The 23,763-nt window shown below is 41.1% G+C and overlaps 1 protein-coding gene across 2 annotated transcripts in view; it reads right to left on the bottom strand.

Moving 5' to 3' along the window:
* Positions 1-22,873, bottom strand: part of IRAG1 (inositol 1,4,5-triphosphate receptor associated 1) — a 95,084-nt gene extending 72,211 nt beyond the window's left edge. For both annotated transcript variants that reach the window (XM_082192835.1, XM_082192836.1), the window contains exons 1-13: positions 22,839-22,873; positions 20,190-20,306; positions 19,825-20,005; positions 18,207-18,268; positions 17,210-17,288; positions 15,278-15,433; positions 14,203-14,320; positions 13,081-13,128; positions 12,136-12,276; positions 11,037-11,182; positions 8,521-9,184; positions 7,227-7,368; positions 6,082-6,146 (exon numbers count right to left, since the gene is read on the bottom strand). In XM_082192835.1, the coding sequence (XP_082048961.1) occupies positions 6,082-6,146; positions 7,227-7,368; positions 8,521-9,184; positions 11,037-11,182; positions 12,136-12,276; positions 13,081-13,128; positions 14,203-14,320; positions 15,278-15,433; positions 17,210-17,288; positions 18,207-18,268; positions 19,825-20,005; positions 20,190-20,306; positions 22,839-22,851 (1,932 nt within the window). In that variant the 5' untranslated portion in view covers positions 22,852-22,873. The remainder of the gene's footprint in view (positions 1-6,081; positions 6,147-7,226; positions 7,369-8,520; positions 9,185-11,036; positions 11,183-12,135; positions 12,277-13,080; positions 13,129-14,202; positions 14,321-15,277; positions 15,434-17,209; positions 17,289-18,206; positions 18,269-19,824; positions 20,006-20,189; positions 20,307-22,838) is intronic.
* Positions 22,874-23,763: the final 890 nt, after the last annotated feature.

The following is a 23,763-nucleotide window of genomic DNA, read 5'->3' as shown; positions in this document are numbered from 1 at the left end:
AAAGGCTCTGGTGCTTTCAAGCTTAACATAATGATGTTACTACCATATTACCACTGATACCAACTTTCCTCAGGCCACTGAGCCACCTTATGAACACAGAATGGAAATGTTTATGACTGGCACCCCTGGAATAACGCCTGCCATAGTCCTGGCCTTGAGTGATAGCTGAGGTTTGGAAAGAGAAGAGACTGAGCCAGTCAAGCCCATGGCCATCGCACCTTGAGCTGAAGAACATGACCAGGAGGTCTTGATACAAAACCTGAAACATAACAGCTTTGAACCTGTGGAGCCTGAACTGGGATCCTTAGGCATGCCAAGTTCAATTCACCCAAGAGGCCAAGCACCTCCTTCTCTACAATAGCACACAGAATGCAGCAGATGAGAAGCAACTGAGACACACAGAAAGCCTGGTGGGGGCGGGTCAGCGTTTGGGGGGGGTATCCCTCTTATCAGTTGGAGCTCTCCAAGGTTCTATAGCTATGGCCTGTCTTGCCAACTGCTTCATTGTGTCCATGTGCTTCTACTCTTGGTCATGTCAGGTCAAGATTTCTCTTCCAAAATCCACAAAGCCATCTTAACCACACATCTGTTATCGGATGCAAGTCAAATCTTCCCCACTGCTTAGAAGGATGATACAAACAATCAGGGCTTTTTTTCAACCGGAACTCACCAGAACTCAGTTCCGGCAATTCTCAGGTGGGCGTCATTGCCATTATATCAATCATTATTACGGTCCAGAGATCCAACAAATCATTACAAAGCAATACACAATTCAGACAGCCTACCACCAGGTTAAACAAGCGTTTTGTTCAGACTTAAAGCTAGGGATCATTGGTTCTTGCAACCACAGATAAAAACTTTGTCACTGCTAATGTTCTAGCGTTTGTCCAGTCTTCCAGTAGGAACCTGACATAGTGAGCCTCTGATTTTCCCAGGAAAGGTACCAGCAAGGGTAATAGCAATTCAGCCCTGGCTTGCTTGTATTTCGCACAGTGCAGCAAAATATGTTTTATAGAATCGATGTCTTGGGCACACAAGCAAAGCCTGTCCTGGTAGGGAACTCCTCTCAACCTGCCATCCAACACTGCAGAAGGAAAAAGGTTTAGTCTGGCTTTAGTGAATAACCTTCTGTAATTTGGTACTGTCCGGTTTTTAATGTAAGGTGTTAACTTAAAGACATGCCCATATTGTACTCCTACTGCCAATAGACTACAGACTGCATGTGATTGGGATCACGTCACTGTGTGTATTATCCCATAATCTTTGCTTTAACATCTTTAGGGCACCTTCATAACCCAGGTAATAGAGTTGGGGGGTGTGACAATAGAGGTGGCTTTTCTAGCCATGGTTTTCTGCCAATTGCTGACAAACTCCTCATTGGTCAGGTGTTGATATAAACCCTTCCTTAGATCAAACACTACAATCCTGAGCCAATGTTTTAGGGCAGCCCACCATGCTTTAGTTGTAATTGGGCATTCACCAGCTTCTAACAGAAGTATGGAGTTGGGGACACAGTTGAGTACCTGCAGCAGAGATCGTAGAAATTTTGCCTGAAAGCCATCTAGCTTAGGCAGGTCCCCATTATGCCAGACATTTGCAGTGTACAGGAGTTGGGGAACGGATTTTGCATTGAAAACCCTTAAGGCTGCTAGAACATACTTGCTGGAGCATACCCTTTGTGAAAAAGAATCTGAGTATGGCTAGCTTTGTGATCTCCGCCTTTTGAAGGGAGGTTTGCCAGTGGTACTTCCAAGATCTTATATGATGGAAAGTCAGCCCTAGATAACTGAAGTATTTAATCTGTTCAAGGTTATGGCCATCCAGCACCCATTTAAGTTGGGAGAAGCTTCTTCTGAATACTAAATTTTTTTATTTTTCGTAATTAATGGATAAGCCATTTCCAAAACAGTAATCAGAAAACTTCCTCAGCAGATATTTCAAACCCGGTCTAGAACATGAAATGATGGCCGCATCATCCGCATATAACAACAAAGGGTTCCTTCTCATTCCTATTTTTGGAAGGTGTCCGTGTGAGTCCATTAGGCTTGCTTCTAGGTCGTTTAAAGGTACCCCTGCCCGTACGGGCCAGTCGTGTCCGACTCTAGGGTTGTGCGCCCATCTCACTTAAGAGGCCGGGGGCCAGCGCTGTCCGGAGACACTTCCGGGTCATGTGGCCAGCATGACGAAGCCAGCACCAGCCAGCACCACGGAAACGCCGTTTACCTTCCAGCTATAAAGCGGTACCTATTTATCTACTTGCACTTAGGGGTGCTTTCGAACTGCTAGGTGGGCAGGAGCTGGGACCGAAAGACGGGAGCTCACCCCGCCGTGGGGATTCGAACCGCCGACCATGCAATCGGCAAGCCCTAGGCGCTGAGGTTTTACCCACAGCACCACCCGCATCCCTAGGTCGTTTAAGAATAGGCAAAACAATGTGGGGGCCAGAATGCATCCTTGTCATTGCCATTATAAGAGAACAGGGGTAGTGTTCATGGTGAGTTCTGACACCTTTTTTTCTGGAAAAACAGCACTTCAAACAACCATGCTACCAGAGATCAAGTGTGCTTGCCCTTAGGCAGTCTATTCATCTGAATTCGCTAAGACATAGATTGGGAAAGTGTTTGATATGGAGGGGGGATATTTTGCCATTCTTGAGCAACAGAATCAAACCCCACCAATACAGAAAAACTAAAGACAAAAGGGGATGTCCAGTTTCATAAAACTATGCATCAAACTCTCCATGATGCCTTCAAAACAAATGACAGAATGTGCCAAGAGCAAATTGAAGTATTTTCACATGCAAGTTTGCTTAGTTATAACACTAGAAGCAGTTTTTATTTTCTATCATCACTCTTCCACCCCAAGAGTCTTAGTAAGGGACCAGTACCCTTTCACTTGGAAGCCCATTGTCCACCTAAAAGGTGGAATATACATATTGCAAATAAATAGATTTAGAGAAATATCTAGACTCAGTTTAAAAAAAATCAAACATCCCAAGCCCTTTGTTGTGAAATGTATACTACCTAGGAAAGGAAGATATGGACTTCTGCAGACAATACTATCTCCGCAACATTCCACTGAAGCTTCTGCCCTGCTGTGCACAACTGCAGCTTCAACTGATAATGAATGTGGTATGAAAACCAATGTTCTACCACACAGTCAAGAGTGTATGGCCATGTACATTTTGGCCATGGGTACCCCAAGACTGGATAAAGTATTTGTCACATACAGTACTGCTTTTGCCATGCATAAGGTTTCAAAGATGTTCTTGGGCAATATTTCATTTCGTACAGGTCTTAGCCTAGTTCTTATAGATACATTTGAGTTATTTTATTCCAAAGAAATTTTCTCACCAAGAAATCAAGTAATGTTCTTACAAGGTATTATATTTGAAAGTTTTTGCGGTCATAAATGAAACCTCTTTTCCATAGGTGGTGTATTGATACTCAGTTCTCTCCAATTGATGCCTAGAGCACACATACTAACAATAAAGCAAACTCTGCAACGTCATCCTATTTTAAAAGCACAAGGCATAAACAAATCTTGTTCTCAATCTGCCCTGAGAAATTCTAATTTTACACACAGCTTCTTGGTAGTGACAGATGTTATTCTTAGTCAAAAGTCAAGAGAGGCCTGGGGAACACTATTCTCCGTTCATTAGCAAGAGAATTTACTCCCCAAGGAAGAGAGACATGCCATCAAAAACCAAAACTGTTAAACTACAAAAAGTTATTCCACACAGCTCAAGAATCCAGTAAAATAAGGGGAACGACAACTAACTTTAAAAAAACTGTATTAAATGCAATTGTGAGGAGTCCTGAATGCTTTTACATTAGTAAAAGCTATTTAATAAGGATCATTTGGAAATTGGTTCAACTAGTTGTTAATTCTGCAGTCAGATTTTATAAGAGCAGAGTAACTGAATTAGAATTACAGTACTGTATTTGTTTTAAAGTAGACAACAAGTATGGGAGTATACCAAACTAGGTTGATGAAACTGCATAACACTATAATCCTACATTAAATGGGCAACATTTAGTGGATGGAATTCAACACTGCACTGTGACAAACATTCTGTCTGCACCGGCATATCAGCTTGCCAGATGGAATGATCCCACGTCCTCCCCCCCCCCCTGCAAACTATTCTGGAGGTTCTCCTGAACTGCCAGAGCCAATTTTGGGAGGTGCAGGGATAGGCTGGGGGGGGGATATGGGGGGTGGAAATGCCCTGTTGTACAAGTGGGAGTCTTTACGCAGGGCCTCCGCTGAAAGGGTTCTGCCCAGTGTCCTGAATATACTATAACAAAATAATATGGCATGCAGCAATTTAGTCTAGATGAAGGAGGGGACGGGGGAAGATCCTAAAAACATAACTGTACTTAAATCAGAATTGCATCCATTTCCATCTCTCCTTCTCTCCAGCTAATGCAACTCAGGGTACTCTATGTTATGCTAAATGTGTGGCTAGCTATATTTGGGAGTTTTCTTATAACTAACTGCAGGTGCCGGGGAAGGAGGCTCACTTTCATGGGGTCCACAGCATGAGGAGAATTTAAATCTAATCCTTCCTTCCCCAGCTGCAGTCCCAATCCCACCTCAAGCATGAGCATCAGATGTATTAAGAAAGGTTCCAGTTCATTTGTCTAATTTTTGTAGCTTGGGATGGGGGATTCTTGTCCATATTGTGACTGCGATAGAAAGATTAAACCTTCCCACCCCACATCTGTGGTCTCCATGGAAAAATCACCCCACCATGCCTGTATTTAAAATATCAGGTGTAGTCGCTAGCTACACATTTAGCATAATGTTAAATTTGAACCTGGAAACATGTAAGTCCTTGGATCTGTGTGTGGCTGGCCTAATAAGTCCTCAAACTGCAAGTTGCAACATTTATTTAGACAATCAAATACCGTACTCTCAAGCCCTGAGTTGACTCCACCCACCCAGGCTGGCCATGATCTCTTCCTGGATAGGAAGGAGCATAAGTTGCCTCCCTGTTCTAGTTGGACCTTGGCCAAGCAGCACGGACTTCCTGAGCTTTGCTGGTTTTCTAGTCCTTATTCGTGGTTTTATCCCTCAACCCCTATTTCCTGGCACAACTCCTTGCTCCTAGGAACTATCTCGGACTGTTGCCTCCAGTTCAACCTCAGCCTTCATACTTACATGCAACTTTCCAAAGTTATTTCAGTTTTCTTATTCTCCTCTGCAAAATTCTTTCCCTTGAGATTTGGAAAGTTTGTATTTTACATCTCGCTTTTTTCCATTATAAATCCCAAGGTAACATACAAAGCACATAGGTGGTTTCCCATCTAGGTCTGACTAGGCCCACGTGTCCTTAAGCTTCAGCCAGGTGTCCACCTCATGTTCCTTTATAGCATTGCAATCATGGCCATAGCCAGGGTGGGGGCAGAGAGGGGCAGTTGCCCACCTAAACCAATAAAAATCAATAAAAATACATAGCTAACTGAGATTCTGCCCCCCCCCCAAAAAATGCCTGCGTCCCCCAACAAAAATCCTGGCTACACCCATGATTGCAATGGTTCCCAAGCACCAAGAGTTCTAACTATTATATTTTCTTTTCCAAAGACACATATCCTCATTTTGTCAATACCTATACACTTGTAATTTCTGCAAACCACCCATTGCCAACAAAAACCTATCTGGCAAGGCAATAAAGCTTGGAGAATCTGTTAGTTTATTCCAGTTTATTACATCTGTACCCAGCTTTACCCACATAGCACAATAGGGTTGCCAGACAGCTTCTACTTACTAGAGCTAGACCTGCTTGCTGATCATGATGTTGTTCAATATCTCACTATGAAAGTCATGAATATAGTTGTTATTGCATTGGATAAATTAGTTTCAGTCTAGGAATGAATGAATACCTGTTCACTGTCAATACCAAGAAATGCTCTAAGATACATTAAAAACTACTACACCAAGAAATGAATGAGGTATGATGCTGTAACCCCAGTTTGCCTGGAAATGCAGGTTGTTCCATTAGAGGAAACAACTCCTACATGAATATAGCTTAATTTCAAATATAAAATACCAAAGGTTCTTATAATCTCATTTCCTTACCTTGCTAGGTTTTCTGTTTTTCATTACCAATGCAGGTTTTTCCATTTCAGAGTATTTTTCATCTGCTTGTACAAAGAGAACAGAGAAGTACTATTAGATACTTATTAAAATGATATAGTTGAACCACACAATAAATGCTAGGGCAAAAATGAAACTTTGCAGAAACAGTGCCATCCTTGCCTTGAACATCCTCGTTCAAGCGTATAGATGTGGCATATGTTTTTCTCTATCTCAGGCAACAATAGCCTGGCAACCATAACCCATCAGAACAACTCCAGGCAATTCAGTCTGATTATACCTAGCAACAGTTTAACTTATCTTCCTACTCAACAACTGAAATTTAAATAATCAGGAATGATGCTCATGGAGATGCTGCATACAAATAAATTTGCTAACAAAAACTGCAACTTTGAATCCTCTATATCTGATAGACTTTTAAGGGTGGGGGGAGGATAGGAAGCTGGCAGTTGCCCGCAAGTCCAGTGGCAAATACTTGAGTTGTTGGGATGGGTAAATTAAAACATAATGACATCGGTTAAAGTAATGAGAGGGTGAGATCGTCTAGTTGGCAGGAGAAAAAACATGAAACGGAGTGACAGTCTTAACTGTGCGCTTTTGGCAAACAATTTTAATGGGGCAAATGTCACTATTTTGCAGGAGGGATTCAGGAACAAATTGGAAATATAGGTTGGTGCAATTAAAGAGCTTTGAAATGCTCTGTCACCCTAGCACAATAAATCCCCTTTTTTGCAGTTAGGAAAGTGACAGGGACATTCACTGAAAAGTCTGGGAAGAACAAATTATCAATGGGAAGATGTGTAACCTCACTGCAAACGTATCAGGACGTTGTATATCTATCTATGTTGTATATCTATCTCATAAGCAAATCAGAATGAATGCTCAGTAAAGACACAGACTAACACTTAAGCTTTGAGCAAGCACATCAAGACAAATGCTGAATAGCGGGTCTGGAGGAACCCTAAGGAGGAATGTCATTTATTTCTGTTTGGTATATAGGATACAATGTTTGATGAATACTTAAAGTCAATTTCATAACACACTTCCAGGTTTATTACCTAAATTGCATAGTGGGAGAGAGGAAACAACACTCTGTTTAGCGTTTTCTAGGGAATGTTTTCTCCTACCACTCATTTTATTGTTGTCTTCTTGATGTGCTGAACATTGATGAGCCATTGAAAAACAATGGGGTAGCTCATTTTTCATGCCAACAAATGTTACACTGTCACTGCTGTGATTGAAGTCCTCACAGTTTGTTGGTTCTGCAGACTGAATAAACACAATATTTTAGTTCTGAATATTAAAAGCTGCATTATCCCTGTAGAGATGAGAAAACATATGCTCCAACTATGAAAAGCTCAACCAAAACCATGAAAAAGAAATGCTCCCTATCCAAAACGCCTGTAATATTAATCTGCAAGAGGCCTGTTGGTGCCATCTTCCAAGCATTAGCTCTGTGCAGTCCTCCTGAGTAATCTCCAACTGGCACGCTTTACCATGGACAATGAAGGAAGTTTGAACAAATCCTTTGGGCTCCATCGACCCCTTCCTGCCCAAACCCTGCAGAGAACTCCTAAATGTGTACACAGTGCTCTCTACACAACATACATATGAAGGCTATTTCAGACCTTATAATTAATGTGAGGAGGCTGGGCATGCTTCAGCTTGCTCCCTGTTTCCCCTTTTCATATAGTGTCTGAAAAGAAGTAAACTGTATGTTCACATTAGCAGCTTAAACACAGCAAGGTCAAATCACTGTGTTTTTCCCATTAGAGATGTGGTGGGGATGTCTTCACACAACGCACATGACCTTTTTGGTCCCTCTCTCCCACAACCTTCTGAACTCCTATTGATCATAGAATCGTAGATTTGGAGGGGACCCTGAGGATCATCTAGTCCAACTCCCTACAATACAGGAATATGCAGTTGTCCCAGGATCAAACCTGCCACCTTGGCATTATCAGCACCATGCTGTAACCAACTGAGCTATCCAGCTCTATCCCATGAAGCTGTGCTCATACGTGCATGTGTCTTGGCTCTCAAACGTTGGGGGTATAAATAATGAAATTATTATTATTATTAGTAGTAGCAGGTCTACTCTGATTAACACTGGATATTATTCCCACACTTTGGCTGCTTTGGCTTCTATGTGCTCAAAATAGCTTCAGAGTTGCTTTCAGGACCCTCATGTAGTCACCTATTTTAATAAAATTGTTTAGCTATTATAGTCAGTCTATGGGTACAGATTTTAAAAATCTTAAATGAGCTAAATGAGTACAGTATGCATGCTGCTTGTTAACTGAAGCTTGGAAAATAAAGTGCACTGAAGCAGGGTAATCTTCCTATGAAGGCAACAGAAATGAGCTATTATAATGCTCATTGAGCTTCAAATTATATTAAGTTTTGCATTCCATACACTACCTGAGTGAAGTTTGGCATCCTTTTGTCCATTTGAAAATTCTCCTGTGTTTCTTTTGAGTTTTCCTGAAACAGAAAGTTTCCTTCCCCTTCAGAAATCCACAGCTGAAGTGCTTTTATCATCTGTTGGGCATATTGAATTGTCACGTTGCTTTCTGATACACCCTCACAGAGATCTTTGGGAATTCTAAGAACCAATTCTTTCAGTTTTATAGCTGCAGCTAGGTTTCCCTTCTTCTGTTCTGGCTGAATTTTATGTTCCTTTTTACATGACTCTTTTTTTTCATCTAACACAGTATTCTTGTCATTTGCAAGTATCTTAGAAATTTCCAAAATGGCTTCCAGCCTTCCTTCTGGATTCCACCATTTTTTCCCTCCTAACAATTTTTTCCAGGTCTGACATTGTACCAATATTTGGTCTTTTTCTGGAGTTTGTGTTAACATTTGGCTGCTGAAAGTAATTGCATTTACATTTTGCAAAGCTTTTTTGCTTAGATTGGCTCCATGGTACTCTTTGGAAGTTCTGATGTTCGCTCTCTCAAAGCAGCAGCTGTCACAATTCATCATATAGTTTGTGGAAGCTTGAAACTCTGCTTCAAGCGTGCTTTGTTCCAACTGTTCATTTGTTTCACCCAATTCCTCCTCCTCATGAAGTTCAACATTAAGGCTATAAAATAAAGGGGGGCAATAAAGATTAAGATTTTTGTTGTTGTTGTTTCCTTATGTATATTTAATAAAACTTGCCAGCTGCCCATATTCAGTTGAGATACCATTGGCTTCTGAACCAATATTACCATTATGTTTTCCAGCCAAGAGAGTTGCCTTTGTCTTAGTGCTGTGGGAATTCCAATGGACACATGACTATTCTTTGCACAGAAGGAATTCCTCATTTAAAAACATGGCCTTTTAATACTGTGGGCTGTGCACTCCATTCAACCTTGATTTATTAACTTGCCTCCTGGTTATATTTAGAACAAGGATTCACTTTCCCATTTTATTTTGCCCAGCGCTAAACAAAGATGCAAGACTCTCTAAACACTAACTAAACCATAACACAGATAATAACACAATCCCACTAAAGAAAGTGAAATGTATACATGAGATTAGATGTTCCCGGATGGCAGGATTTATCTTTTCACTATTGTTAGTGTCCTTTCCCCTTCCTATTTTTGTTAGGTACCAAAAGGTTAAATTCTTTTTTTTAAAAAAAGAAACAAACACCGCTAAGCAAAGTATTATAAAGATGTGCCTTGAAATCTTTAAAACAGTATTATGTTTTATTTTGAAATTTAGGAGTTATAAATAGCTGACATTTATCTAAGCCTTAGAGAAACTGGAGTGAGTTAAATGCCATTTTGGCTAAATCATAGCCTTCAAACACTAAAAAAACCAACCACCCGAAACCCTCTGGCTTCCACTCAGGCTAACTTATATTAGGTATAGTTTCCCCATTTATTTTTTATGTTCTATAAATGCAATATAATGTAAATATGTGACTTCCTGTTCAAAATGAACAACTAGGGCTGCAATCCTAACTGCTTACCTAGCAGGAAGGCCCACTGAATTCAGGAGGACAAACTTCTAGGTAGACATGGTTAGGATTACGGTAAATGGATGAAACCCTAACTACTTCTGATGACCCTCCCTTTTTACAGTTGCCAGGATGATTTTCTTACCATAAGTCCCACAATCCCCCAAGAGAAATACCAATCTTGCCCTCATTCAGGGATTCTTTTTAGTTAACTTTAGCCCTGTGGTCCCCCCCCTTCCCCCGCCATTGCCTTGCAAATCATCCTGAGGTGCTCTTCTGGTTCTGAAGGAAGCTTAGTTCCTGTGCATTTCAAATGTCCCAGATTTTACCATTCCAGAGGTGACTTCCAAACACACTGCTCAGACTTGCATCCCAGAGAGGTAACTTTGGTGCTGCTAATGTAGTAAATTGACTTCACCCCCAGAGGCGCACTCCATTGTCCCTTGAGACAGACGGATGCCAACAACAGCAACCCTACAAATCTCAACCTGAGCAATTTTGGCAACCTTGTGGCACACCAAAGTGATATTATCCTTGGCATCCACAACTGCCTCCTGCCACTTTCCTTCTAAAATCTGTCTACTAGGTGACATCTGGTTGTCTACTAGACACTTATCTAGGACAGAACAAAAGTTCAAGCTTTGACAATCAAAGAGGGAGTGGAGATTAACATGAGAGATTTAAGGATTCCCCCCCCCATACTTCATTTCGGGTGGAGTCACACAATTGGATTTTCCAACACAAAAAGACAATTTACAGTCAGCTCATGACAGACATCCCACTCACAATTTGGCCTCAAAAATGTTTTTTTCACTTTGCAGCTGAACTCTTGTTGATTATGTCATTGTTTGCTCCTGTACAAAAATCTGGCAGCCAAGGCTCATCTATGTTACCCTGAAGCAAGTCCATTTAATGTCAGAAGGATTTACTTCCAAGTTAAGTATGCTTAAGATTGCTGCCTCTCGATTTAAGGAAAAACAAAACATACCAAGGTGATTTCATCCAAAGTTGTGGCCCTTCCAGAAATGTTTCTAATCTTTTTAGGACTTTGTTCCAAGTTTCAATGAATGGGCATAAGTTGGCCAATGTCTGTAATACAGTTACTAGTGAGTGATCCATTTTCTGTTTCAGCTCCTAGAAAGATAAGTATATAGATGTTTGACAGGAGAAAACTACAGAACAAAAGATGCTTTCAGGTGTTGAAACATATCACAGAGTCCTTAGTCCTGTGATTATAATTTATCAGCTGTAACAAGACTCATGAATAACTGTAAGACCAAGTGCAGCCTAGGTTTAATCAGAACTACAGGTCATAAAATTAGACTTTACAATCCCATAAGGTTAAAGTCTTAGAAAATAACCAAAAAGGCACATACCTTTTACTTAACTAGCTTCTACTCTGATTGTATAATTGAATACTGCCCTCTTCTGACACATTATCTAGTTCACATTTATTATTTTTGTACAAAGGTATAATGTATTTGTTTGCTTTACATTCAAGGCAAATCTTGATTCAATACAGACATCACCGTGGTTGCTTCCAGATGGGGCTTCATACTGCAAATAGCTTGTTCAGATATTGCAAATAGATTCTTGGTAACAAGATTTTCCATAGGAAGTGTAAATCCAGATTAAAGGGCAGGAGGAGTGAATATACTGACATTTTGATGTCAATGATGTTGAGTGAATGCTGTGAAAAACATACGTCCATAAAAAGACACAAATCCTACAATAAACTCCTACCTGGAAGTCCACTGTGACATACACACATTCTATATCTGGCTTCCTCAAACTTGGCCCTCCAGATGTTTATGGCCTACAACTTCCATGATCCCTAGCTAGCAGGACCAGTGGGCAGGGATGATGTGAATTGTAGTCTCAAAAACATCTGGAGGGCTGAGTTTGAGGAAGCCAGTTCTATATTTAGTAATCCCTTTGTTATTCTGCCCTTTAAGAAAAGAGGTGAATGAGAGATTAAAGGTTTGAGCCTAGTTAGGCAGAGGAGGTGGGAGTTTGAACATTTTTACTTCTTGACAGTCTCCACATATGAAATACCAGAATAAACATTCAGTAATAGAACTACTTACAATTTCTTCTATCAGGGCTTGAAACATGCTATCCTTCTGAGAGACTATTTCCTGTAAAAAGTTCTTAAAGTGTTCCCTTGAACGCAGAAACAATAATGCTTCAAACACAGAAGTATTTCTTTCCTCATGGGCTTTTGCATTCTAATGCCAAAGAGATAGATTAGTGCAAATTACTAAAAGGATTATATGTTAATTTGTATATTCTTCACAATACAAAGGATGCAGACATGTGTAAATGGATTTATTGTTTCTAACAGAGAATTCAGTTGCAATCCCCCATGAGTTGGTTCATGTTATACTTCATACTCTAGAAGTATTGTTTATTTATGGCAGATTAAATTTCATTCAGATGCAGACTACAGAATTTACAAAGTAGGCAGCTGAAAAATCAGCAACATGGTTAAGATAATCTCTTCAGGCCAACCAGTTTTTTTCCCCTAGGTGGTTAACTCACTAGCACTGTAATCACCAACTGAAAGGAATTGAAGATGTGAGTAGTCTTCAAAACAAATATGAGATATTGATCCAACAAGACAAAAGCAATATGTTGATAAAAATCAAACTCCAGGTAAAATAAATGTTTGAAATAAGATTATAGAATACTGAATAAACAAAATCGTAGTCCTCCCTTTAGTCCCCCCCCCTTTAATATTAGATGTTTCTTCAGGAGAGTCGAAGATTAGTGGCAGAGTATCTGCTTCAATCCCTGGCATCTCCCAGTAAAGACCTCTGTCAGAAGCCTGGAGAGCTGCTGCCAGTCAGTGTAGACAATGGTGAGCTAGATGGGCCATTTGTCTGACTTGATGCAAGGAGCTTTGTACATATGCCCCATGGGCAAATTTTATTGCTACTAAAAACAAAAGACCTCCACATAGCCAGAGTTTTTCATTAAGATATGTATCTTCTTAAAGCTGTTTTATTAATAAATAGAAACCTTGCACTTACCTCCTCGAGCGAAACAAGTTTTATGCCAAGGGACTTCACGCTTTCTTTCTGTTTTAAGAAATGAGGAAGTGCATGAAAACGCATTAGGGGGTGGGGAGACTCAGGGCCCTTCCAAATAAATTACTTATTGAGCATTTGCTTACACAAAGCTTATGTGGAGGTAAGGAATGAATGGGTCTGTCTGCACTATTGAATTTAAGGCTGGAAAAATGACAATGTAGCCAATCATGGACAGGGCTGCTTGACAAAAGATAGCCCTTTTGTTATTACCACTGGTTTCATTAGAAAATCCCTGTTTTCATGAGTGTGTGAGAGGTATATTAAAGTGCTACACGAGCTGTGTGTACACACTGAAGCATAGGACACACACACTCCATCCGCACTAGTGATGTCTTGCAGCTGCATGCTACAATTTGCTGGGCACTATATTAAGATTTGCCCTCTTGGTGGCTTTGAAGTATTTGTGCAAGCGTCTGGACCCATCTACCGTACTTTATCCACAGTAGAAGCTGCCCCTGTAGCCCCTGGCAGCTAGTCTGGTGGTTGTATAAGCATGATGGATAAGCCAGAGTGAACAACACTTGGCCTCAAGTGTAAGGGGCTCAAAATGCCACTCACAATGGCTGGCTTCTGGGTTTGAAGGCACCATAAATTATATGGTAAGGGTCTCGTGCTTGTCCAAAGGCCTTTCTGCAATCTGGTTTCTTAAGCCTTGGCTCTCAAGCACAATAAAGTACCCATAAAAACACCAATACATGGATGCTCATGGACAGTGGGTAAAAGGCCAGATTACCATCAAATCATTTGAAGCACCCTACATTCAAACCCACAGTCATTTCACTCATTACATAGCAGCAAACTTGGGTTTACTGCAAAGCATACAACTAGCAGGGAGTCATTGGCAGCCAATTCCAGATATCAGGATCAAAGTGCATGTGAACAACGCATGAGTTTGAAAAATAGCGTTTTTTGAATTTATACTTGATGATGTTCAGATTATTGGCAAGACCATTTAAAAATAAAATAAAGTTCTGAACATATTAGGGTCAAAATGTCAACTACTAATGAATTCATTATCTCTCTCAAAGCAGCAACCTCAGTAAAAAATGAGCTGTTAAATACCAGACTTGCGACACATTTACGGATCACACCATTCTCTTCATGCAAGCTTGCCATTTTATTCTTGGTGTCTTCAAGTTCACTCCATATGTATTTGTAGTTTTCTAAAGGCTTCTGCATGCTTTTAAAAAAAAGGTTATATACATTTCAGTAGAGTCTTTAGAAAGCTCTTAAGCAGCAGCAAAGTTCACAAGCAGGACAAGGCACAAAAGCAGTAAAAAAAAAGATGAACCAACAAGTTACATCAGGGTTGTCCCACCAGTATAGCACCCACAGAAGGTCCTGGTAAACATTGCTTCAAAAAGCCACAATAAGGTTCCCACTCAGTTCCTGTTTTCACTAGCTCAGTCTCTACTGTCCTGAATGCCCTTCAAACATGCCCACATTTCATTGGATGCCAGGATTGGACACCCAGCCTCACAGCTGTTCTGAACAGAGGAGAAGTGAAAAGAACTTCTCTCTGTGAGCAAGCACAGTGGCAGCTGATACAGGTGTATTTTTCTACCACTGAGGAAGGGATAATGGGAGAGGGACATGGCTGCAGCATTTTGTGGTTGTGTTCTTTTTAAATTTTTTGCTCCTTTAGATGTGGCAGCCATTATGCCTTACTCCCAAAGCATCCATTTGGTATTATGCTACACATCCAACAGCATCTTTACGAAATTCCCAATGTGGCCACTTGCCTGGAAAGTCCCACAGAACCTACTTGGAGAAACCTCCAGTTAAACATGCATAGGAACAGGTTGCAAGCTAAATAGAACATTAATACTGACTACTTATAAAGTCAGAAAAGGCACTGCTTTGGAAAATGGAGCCCAGCACCACCTAGACTTCTTGGTTTTTAAACTACATGTGAGTATTGATCAGAAGAGCAGGCTGTGTCAGGTTGGTCCTGTTTCTTACCCACCCACCAATCTATCTAAATACTTCTCTTAAAGCGATCCACTCAAGAAGTTGGATCTGTGAGTTGACCTTTCTGTACACTGGCAGTGCAGTCATAATAACATGCTTTCAAACAGTGCTTCCAAAAATGAGAAAAGGAGAGAGTATATATATACACACACTTAGAAAATAATACCTTGCCAGTCTGTCTCTCAGCTCTACAATATCATCTGTCAATTGCAGATAGGATTCCTCAGACAACTCCATTACTTTCTGCATTCCCAGTAATTGTGCAGTCATTTTCTGATTCATGTATTTTAAGTCTTCAACGCTGCTGTTTAAGTCGAAAGCCCTTAATAAATTAAAATGTGGGCCTTTAGTATTAAGACACCTTTTCCTCAGTTTATAACCTTTGGCAGGTTTACAAGTCATTAAGTGCTAATCTAATGTGTACTTAATATCCACCCACCCTGATCCAGTGTGCCCATCCTAGCTGGGATGACATGAACAGAACCTGAGGAATAATCATGCTAATACTTGCTTGTCCAAGCCTTTGCGTTTAACCTGCAAAATATTTGATTACTGATTGGATTGATTCCTGGGCAAGAGCCAGGAAAAACTTGTCAGATGTGTTATGTGCCTCACCCAGCCTCCTGGTGAGAGATAGACTACTGGAGAATGGCAATCTGGTGAGAACATGGAAACCATTGGAGGGTACATACGCAGGATGCTCGGTGGGTGGTAATATGATACTGAGCTCTCCCACTGATGTTGAACAGTGGCCTTGGGGCAGAGGAAAAAACCAGCAACAGCATAATGTGCCTTTAGCACAGACAGAAGGTGAGGGAGATTCAGGAAGCAGCTATTGCTAAGGTCCTGGGGTGTGGGAGGAATGGAACAAGGAATAGGCAATATTGTCATAGAAAAGTAGGGAGTAGATGCTTGACACCTGTTGCCTTGCTCAGCCTTCCCCCAACACAGACTTGGGTAGCATGCTGGCCTGCCCTCCCATCCAGTATTACTTAATGCCAGGTCAGTCTAATAAAACAATTCTCATCCATTATTTGATCATGGGTGAGGTACCCAATCTGGTGTGTTACAGAGACCTGGGGAGGTAGGGCTGACTTTACCTAGCTTTGCATGCCTGGTTATTCAGTGCCATGCCAGTCAAGGTTGGAGGGATAGGGAGGGGCATGGCAGTGATCCATAAGAATCCCATCATTCTCACCAGAAGGCCAGACCATCTGGGACCTGGGTGTGATAGTTTGTACTTGGTGCTGGGAGCCAGACACAGAACAGGGTTCTAGTTTGAGTGGCATCTGTCTTGCAGCCCTACAACTTTTCTCACTGAGATGGTGGAGGGGTAATGTTGGAGAATCCCAGGACATTAGTTCTGAGGGTCATCAGTATCTATGTTGATGCTGCCCTATGTGGGCCATTTCAGGACTTCCTGGCAGCCATTGCAACCATGGAGCTGTCTCAATACATCATGCACCCAATGCATACCACAGATAATGTCCTAGGTTTTTGCTACAGAGCGCACTGAGAAAAATCAGTGGGTGAATATTGCCCCACCGTCATGGATATATCATTCACTAGTGAGGTTCGGATTGGCTATGACTCAACCTCCCTGCAGGGGTCTAATACTCTGTCTCTGTAACATCCTCAGTAAATTGCCCAGCAATTCATTGTTTAGAGTGGTAAACCAGCTGGTCCAGACCAGAGTGCTATCATTGACCAACCCCACCCCCCACCCCAAAAAACCATCAATCAGTAGCCTGCTGTGAGAGATTTGTGAACCACTTTACGGGCAAAATCACCCAGATCTGTGCTAAACTTGATGCCACAGTTAGTTCAGGTCCATTGGAGGTCCCTGGACCACCATCAAATTATACCTAGTAGGATTCAGTTGTTTCAGCCAAGGACGTGGACAGGATTGTGGTGGTAAGATCAACAACGTGTCCTTTTGACCCCAACCATCATAGCTGATAAAATCTAATAGGAGGACATTGAGTTATGCCCACTGCATTGAAAGAGGCAATGGTGTTGCCCCTCTTGCAATGTAAACAGCAACACCACGCAATGTACACAGCTGAATTACTTCAACTTTCATATTCATAAACATTACTTGGAAATGTCCATTTCAGAATCTCCAGGTCTTCCTTCATATATCTCAGCATCTTCATCAGATAAGAAGGACATCATATCTGTTCAAGGGGGGGAAAGGGTGTTGTATTAAATGTTGTTTTGCAATACGTATCAACATTGTGTTGGCGACATCGGTTGTTTCAAGCTAGGTTTTGGGAACACTGTAACACAAACCTGTGAGAAGTAGGCACATAAAATGAATGTGTAGATGTTGACCGTAATGCAAGTGTTAGGCATACTTGAGGCAGCTGAGCTTAAGCATATCTAATTTTCTTTAAATAAAAATCCAATACAATCATCGCATGAAAAACAGAAGGTGCACTTTGATGTTATCCCATTTTAACCTCACAACAATCCTCTGAAGTAGCTTAGGCCACTGAGTAAGACTTAGTGGGGAACTGAATCCAGATCTCCACTGCCTACATTCAACATTCTGTCCTTCACACCCCCATTCTATCCACATTCACTAGACCAAAACTGTGCTGGGTAATGCCCTTCAAGTTAATGACAGTAGTAGTGGCAATTGTCCTTTATTAAGCATAGGCTTACAGCTTCTCCTGGATAATTTCATTACAAATTTCCCAGGACAGCCCACAAGGCCAATTCCAGATACAGTGGTACCTCAGGTTAAGAACTTAATTCATTCTGGAGGTCGGTTCTTAACCTGAAACTGTTCTTAACCTGAGGTACCACTTTAGCTAATGGGGGCCCCCACTGCTGCTGCACCGCCACTGCGCGATTTCTGTTCTCATCCTGAAGCAAAGTTCTTAACCCAAGGTACTATTTCTGGGTTAGCGGAGTCTGTAACCTGAAATGTCTGTAAACCGAGGTACCACTGTAGACAGGACCAGACACAAACACTGCATCCGTAGTAGTCAGTGAAATAAGTCATGATTGATTTTGCTTTTAACAGAAATAGCACCAACATTTGTGAAGAATAATGCATGACTGGAGAAGTAAGCCATCCACCTACTCACCATTGCAATGCAAATTTCTGTTAGTGGTAGTAGTGAACTTGTCAACTTCCGTTTCTGAAATGCTAGGTTAAAAAAAAAAAGCTGTTCTTAAGCCACCTGAAGACATTTAGTAATGGCAACGTTGATTTTTCAAGAACTTGCAAAATTCTTTTACTGAATTTATGCAAACAACTTCATTATATTAAGCAGAATTCACAGAGAAACCCTAGAATTAATGTGATAAAATACTGTGAAGTAATATTTTGACCAAAATCTTATTTGTATTAACAATGATCTAGGGATTGCACTTCAAACTGTCTCTAAGTGCCTAAGATCTTCTCCACAAGTAGCTAGTGATAAAGGCTAAGCAGAAATTGACAGTAGGAATTTCCAGTTTTAGCTGTCAGCACTATATTAGGGATGCATTTCCTAGTCACCTTAATAGTGAAGTCAAAAAATTAAGAGGAGAACATTTGGCTTCAGCTTCATCCTTATTTATATCCAGCAGAACAGAGAGGTAATATATGGAGAGACAGAATGCCCATGTTATCTATAAAATTACTCCTCTGTTTGTCTCCCTAGGCAACAATCAATCCAATTTTTCATACCTGAGTGCTTGGGAATCATACAGTACATGAGTCTGAAAGTCAACAGCAGGGAACAAAACAGAATCAAAGAATTCTACCTCAGAGTTGTACTCAGTGCTATTTTTTTCTAGAAAAAGAGGTTCTCTTATAATGGCAATGGCACCCACCTGAGGGGTGCCAGAACTAAGCTCCAGGTGCAAAAAAAGCACTGGTTGTACTATACACCATCCAACCCCTATTGTCTCCCTCTCCATGTGTGTCTTTCATAAGCAAAATGTGTCCTTAATAGATTTTTTAAAAAAACAACCTATACTAAAGAAAAAGACAATAAATGAAATAAATAACATAGCAGAACCCATGTCTTATAAAACAGTTTCTCAAACACGCACCTGCTGATTAACCTGTAAGTAGAGACTGAGGTGATTTGCGGGAAAGAACTTGTAGCAGGGAGGCAGTGCTCAACAGTTCTTTTATCAGTTTCCACTTTCTCAAATACAAACACCCCCTCCGCCACCATCCAAGGCTATTTTCCCTTACAGTTAAGACTTATTCTGGAGTCAGAGCCCAGTTGGAAGAAAGCCATCTTAGGAAACCTAGCCAAAACTGTGGCATTTTTGAGGAACCAGATGTGCTCTTCAGCAATTCTCCTCGGCAATTTTTCTGCCCCCATATTACAATTACAATGCAAATACATTATCCTGTACATTTGTAACTGCAGTTTAAAAGTAAATCTTAAGATAATCTAAGTAACCCATGTGCTTCATAACATGTAGCTCCACTACTTAAGGTGTGTGCATAAAGGGGCTTGGTCAGTGTGAAACAACGTAATGAGCAATAGCTTTACCATTCTACTTCTGGTCCCATTACATACCCTGTAGACTATGCAGGCTTCCAGCTTTGCCCCAAAGCAGTCAGAGACCAAGAATGAAGAACAGAGTACAAGAAATAAAAGCCTTGTTGCCACTGCTTCTGCATTTTAGAAATTATATCAAATTGTATCTCAGTTAAAGCCAATGGGAAAGCAAAGAAGAGTAAAATGGACTTTCACTTACCAATCTTGACAGCATATGGCTATCCATTCTTTCATAGTTTCATGAAATGTTTCTCTGTCAACAAGAACATTTTGCCTTTTCGGGTCCAGCATGTTGTAGAGCGTGAGCAGTTTACCATTCTCAAGGCTATGCCCAGTCATATCCTCCAAATACTTTATAAAAGCATATGCAGGTACACCTTCTGTTATTTAAAAAGCAGGGGGGCAGGGAAGAAGCAGTGATTTTCATAGATTTTACATTGCAAACTTTATAAGGAAAGGCTGGATAAGTTTTATTGAAAGGTTACAAATAAATGTACAAACTTTCACTGACTCTACACACCCAGTTGCTCATCGGAATAAGATCTAGAAAAGCATCAAACGTACCTGTTTCTTTAGTGTTGCAAACTTCAAAAGCAATGTTGATTAAATCATCTTCCAAGCAATTAGCAGAGAGTGACATGTTGTTTGCTACAAATTCATCAACTAAAGAGCTGGCATTTCCTAAAATGAAAGTGGTGTGGAAAGATAGGATACTTAAAAAAGCACTTAAAAAACAAAACTGTAGATTACATTTTCAAGAAACTGTATGCCTAAGAACAATCTCCCTATCAGCCTTCTCTCAGAAGAAGGTATGAATTTACAATTCTATCAAAGCCAATGGTTGTGTAAGCTGTCAAATTCCCACAAAGGTACAGAACTTAAAACCCAGTGCTCATTAGTTCCCTTAGTACTTAACCTGAACCTTAGAGGGCTTTAGAGCTTAACACATTACAATGGCAGTTTGTGAAAAGAGATTTTGTAATGTTAACTGGCTCTGCTGAAGCATGTGTTGTAATCCTACATAACGTTTAGGACCAGATCCAAGAACCAAATCTATAAGTATTAGCACTTCCAAAACCAGAGACAAACTGAGCACACTGAAATGAACATCCTGAACAGCATATAGGCAGAAAAAATGCTTTTACTACTGGAAACAGAGGATTGAACTATGTAAACATTGACTGTTTCCAAACAGGTGGTTCCTAGGAGTGAATAAATCATTGCTCTCTTCTACAAACAGAATTGCAATTGCATTTCCATACTAATTAGGGATATCACACATTTTCTCTATGTTCATCCTGCTGTGTTCACTCCACACCGGGAAGCATGATGTAGCTGCTGTAGGTGGAGATGGTTCAGCTCCCCTGAGCAGCAATTAAAAATTATATTAATTTCAGGTGATAATTTATTAAAGAATGATTTATTTAGCACAGTGATGGGCCTACAGATATGGATGGACTACAATTTCCAACAGTAGATGATTGGAGTGCCGCAGTCTCTCCACCCTAATTTACCACCAAGTGCTTATCTATTTGTGTTTACCCATTACTGCCCATGAATTTTTTAAAAAGTCTTTCCACATTCATTTTGAATTGGAAGTGCTTAAGTAGGAATGACACACGATTAAAAATATTTTTACTCTTCGTTTTATAGTGCTGTAACACCTTTTCATTCAATCCAGGGGTCTTTTGCGTGTTTTGGGGACTGCAGCTCCCATCATCCCTGGCCACTGGCCATGCTGGTAAGGGATGAGGGAAGCTGCAGTCCCAACAAAATCTAGAGCGCATCACATTGGCTATTCCTAATTTAAGCAGTACTTTGCTAATATTTTAATATATTTCGAATTATAGCTGGAAAAGTGTTTACAGTAACTCTGCCTTTTTATGGCTTTGTCAACCAGTGCCCACAATTAGGAAGGATGGTTATACTGTGTGTGTGATGAGGTATGGACACATCACTGCCCATGTCAAAATCATGCCTCTGAAAAAAAACACCCTTAGCAATACTTTTCAGATGGTTATCTGCTCCTGTAAATATGGTGCTACCCATCTGTCCTTCTCCAACAACATCTCAGACCTTCTGTGTTAAGTAAAGAGATGAAACAAGCATTGAGAGGGTTACAAATGGGTGATGGTCTTGGGTAGACACCCACTACCTGTAAAATGTGAGTGAGGCACACATAGCATAGCGATTTCATACAGAACAGCTAGCTTGGGAGAAGCCATGGACGAAGTTAGCTAGATCTGTAGCAAATGGAGTTCTGTTCCATACCAAACGTCTTTGTTTTTGCTCCCTGTAAGAGACATTTTTCACAAATCCTGAAAGTTCATATACCCGAGTACCGTAAACATAGGCGCCGACTCCATGGGGCTTGAGGGGGCTCGAACCCCCTCAAAAAAAATTTGGGGGGGGCTCAGCCCCCCCAATAATCTCGGGCGCCCTTCAGCAGAGCGCCGCCGCCGTCCCCCGCCTCTTCCCCACCTGCTCCCTCGCCAGCCAGCCAGCCAGCCGCGCGCCCTAGCCGGAGAGCCCCGGCCGTCCCCCGCGAGATTAGGGAATCCCCGGGGGCGGGGGCTCCTGCCTCTAGCCCCAGGTTTCCCGCATATCAGCTGTTCCGGAGCTGATTGATAGGCAGCAGCACGCTCTCCCCTATACGCTCACGAGGGGGCGGCGCCACTTTATTTGCATATTCATGAGCTTATTTGCATATTCATGAGCTTATTTACATTTCACGAGCTTTCCCGGGCCCCCCCAATATTTTTTATAAGTCCGCGTCCCTGACCGTAAATATATAAAGTTTCTCTGCTGCCACTCTGACTTTATCACACACTCTTCCCGAAACAATAGGCAGTGCAATATTAGTGACAAAATAGAAGCCAAACTGTTCCTCAAGTGGTTTTGAAGGTGGGGAAACAGTTGTGGGAAACAATTAAGGAACAGAGCCATAGCCATTCTATACCTTTGTATCTGAGGGTGGAACACCACATTATCAAGAAGAGGGCTGAGAACATGTGTGCTTTCTTTGTAAGTGAAATGCAGGGACACAGGAACTATTGCAGGAAATAACTGATTGACAGGAATGAAGTGCTTAACTCTTCCCCACACCTGCTTGTTTCCTTTCTCCTCCTCAATTACAGTTTTTAATGTTTTTCCAATACTGCATGTAAGCTCAGGAAAAAGAGCAGCTATTCAGTTGTGAAGTAAGACTCTTACCTGACAACAGCATGCCTTGTGAAGAAATACTTGATGTGTAAACTACACATAGTTTAGTAAACTTAGTTTAGTAGTTTAGTAAACTACAGATTCAAAGAGATGTTTTCTAATTTGTGTCTGCCTGTAACACGAACTTCACTGAAACATAATAATAATAATACTTAGCACCTCCATTAGTCTTTAGAGTATTCAAAGTATTTAATAACAAGTATTTAACATACATGTAACCATGCATGGAGTCCCGCCCTAAGCTGAGAATTAGCAGACACAAAAACATAGCTGTCAACTTACAGATTTGAAAATAAGGGACCAGCAGCCTTCAAAAATAAGGGACCAGCAGCCAAAATAAGGGACCTGCAGCCTCACCTGTTCCAGGCACTCCAGTCTTCCTGTCCTCCTGCAGTCTGGTCAAACTCATGCTGGTAGCTTCGAGAACACTGTCCAACCAACTTTGTAACCAAAGGTTCAACTGAATAGAATCTGAATCACATGCACCACAAGGCCTATGCAGCCTCAACTTAAGATGGCTCCCCGGCCTGGCTTTGCACTGCAAATTTTGCAGCAGCACGTGCAACAAAATGGCGTCCAGCATTCAAAAAACCCCTCAGCTTGCATTAACTAGCCACACACAAGGCATGCAAGCTCTACCCCCCAGTTGTTCTTAGACTTCTTATTGGGTGAGCAACACAGCCAAGCAACATTCCTTTGAAATTTAAAGGACATCATTTAAGGGACATCCATCAATAAGGGACAGCAGCAGGACATGGCGCTGGAATAAGGGACTGTCCCTTCAAATAAGGGACACTTGACAGCTATGCACAAAAAGCAGAGCTTGAGAGAAAGATAGTTGTGTTTTTTTGCAAGCTGGAGGAAGAATGAGTTGGTGGGATCTGGCAGTTTGGATCCACTGCCATGAGAGAAACAG

The sequence above is a fragment of the Podarcis vaucheri genome (genome assembly GCF_965113315.1).
Source record: "Podarcis vaucheri genome assembly, chromosome: 1".
NCBI classification, from domain to species: Eukaryota; Metazoa; Chordata; class Lepidosauria; order Squamata; family Lacertidae; genus Podarcis; species Podarcis vaucheri.
Note: the sequence above shows the minus strand (reverse complement) of the source record. Positions and strands in the feature narration are given on the sequence as shown.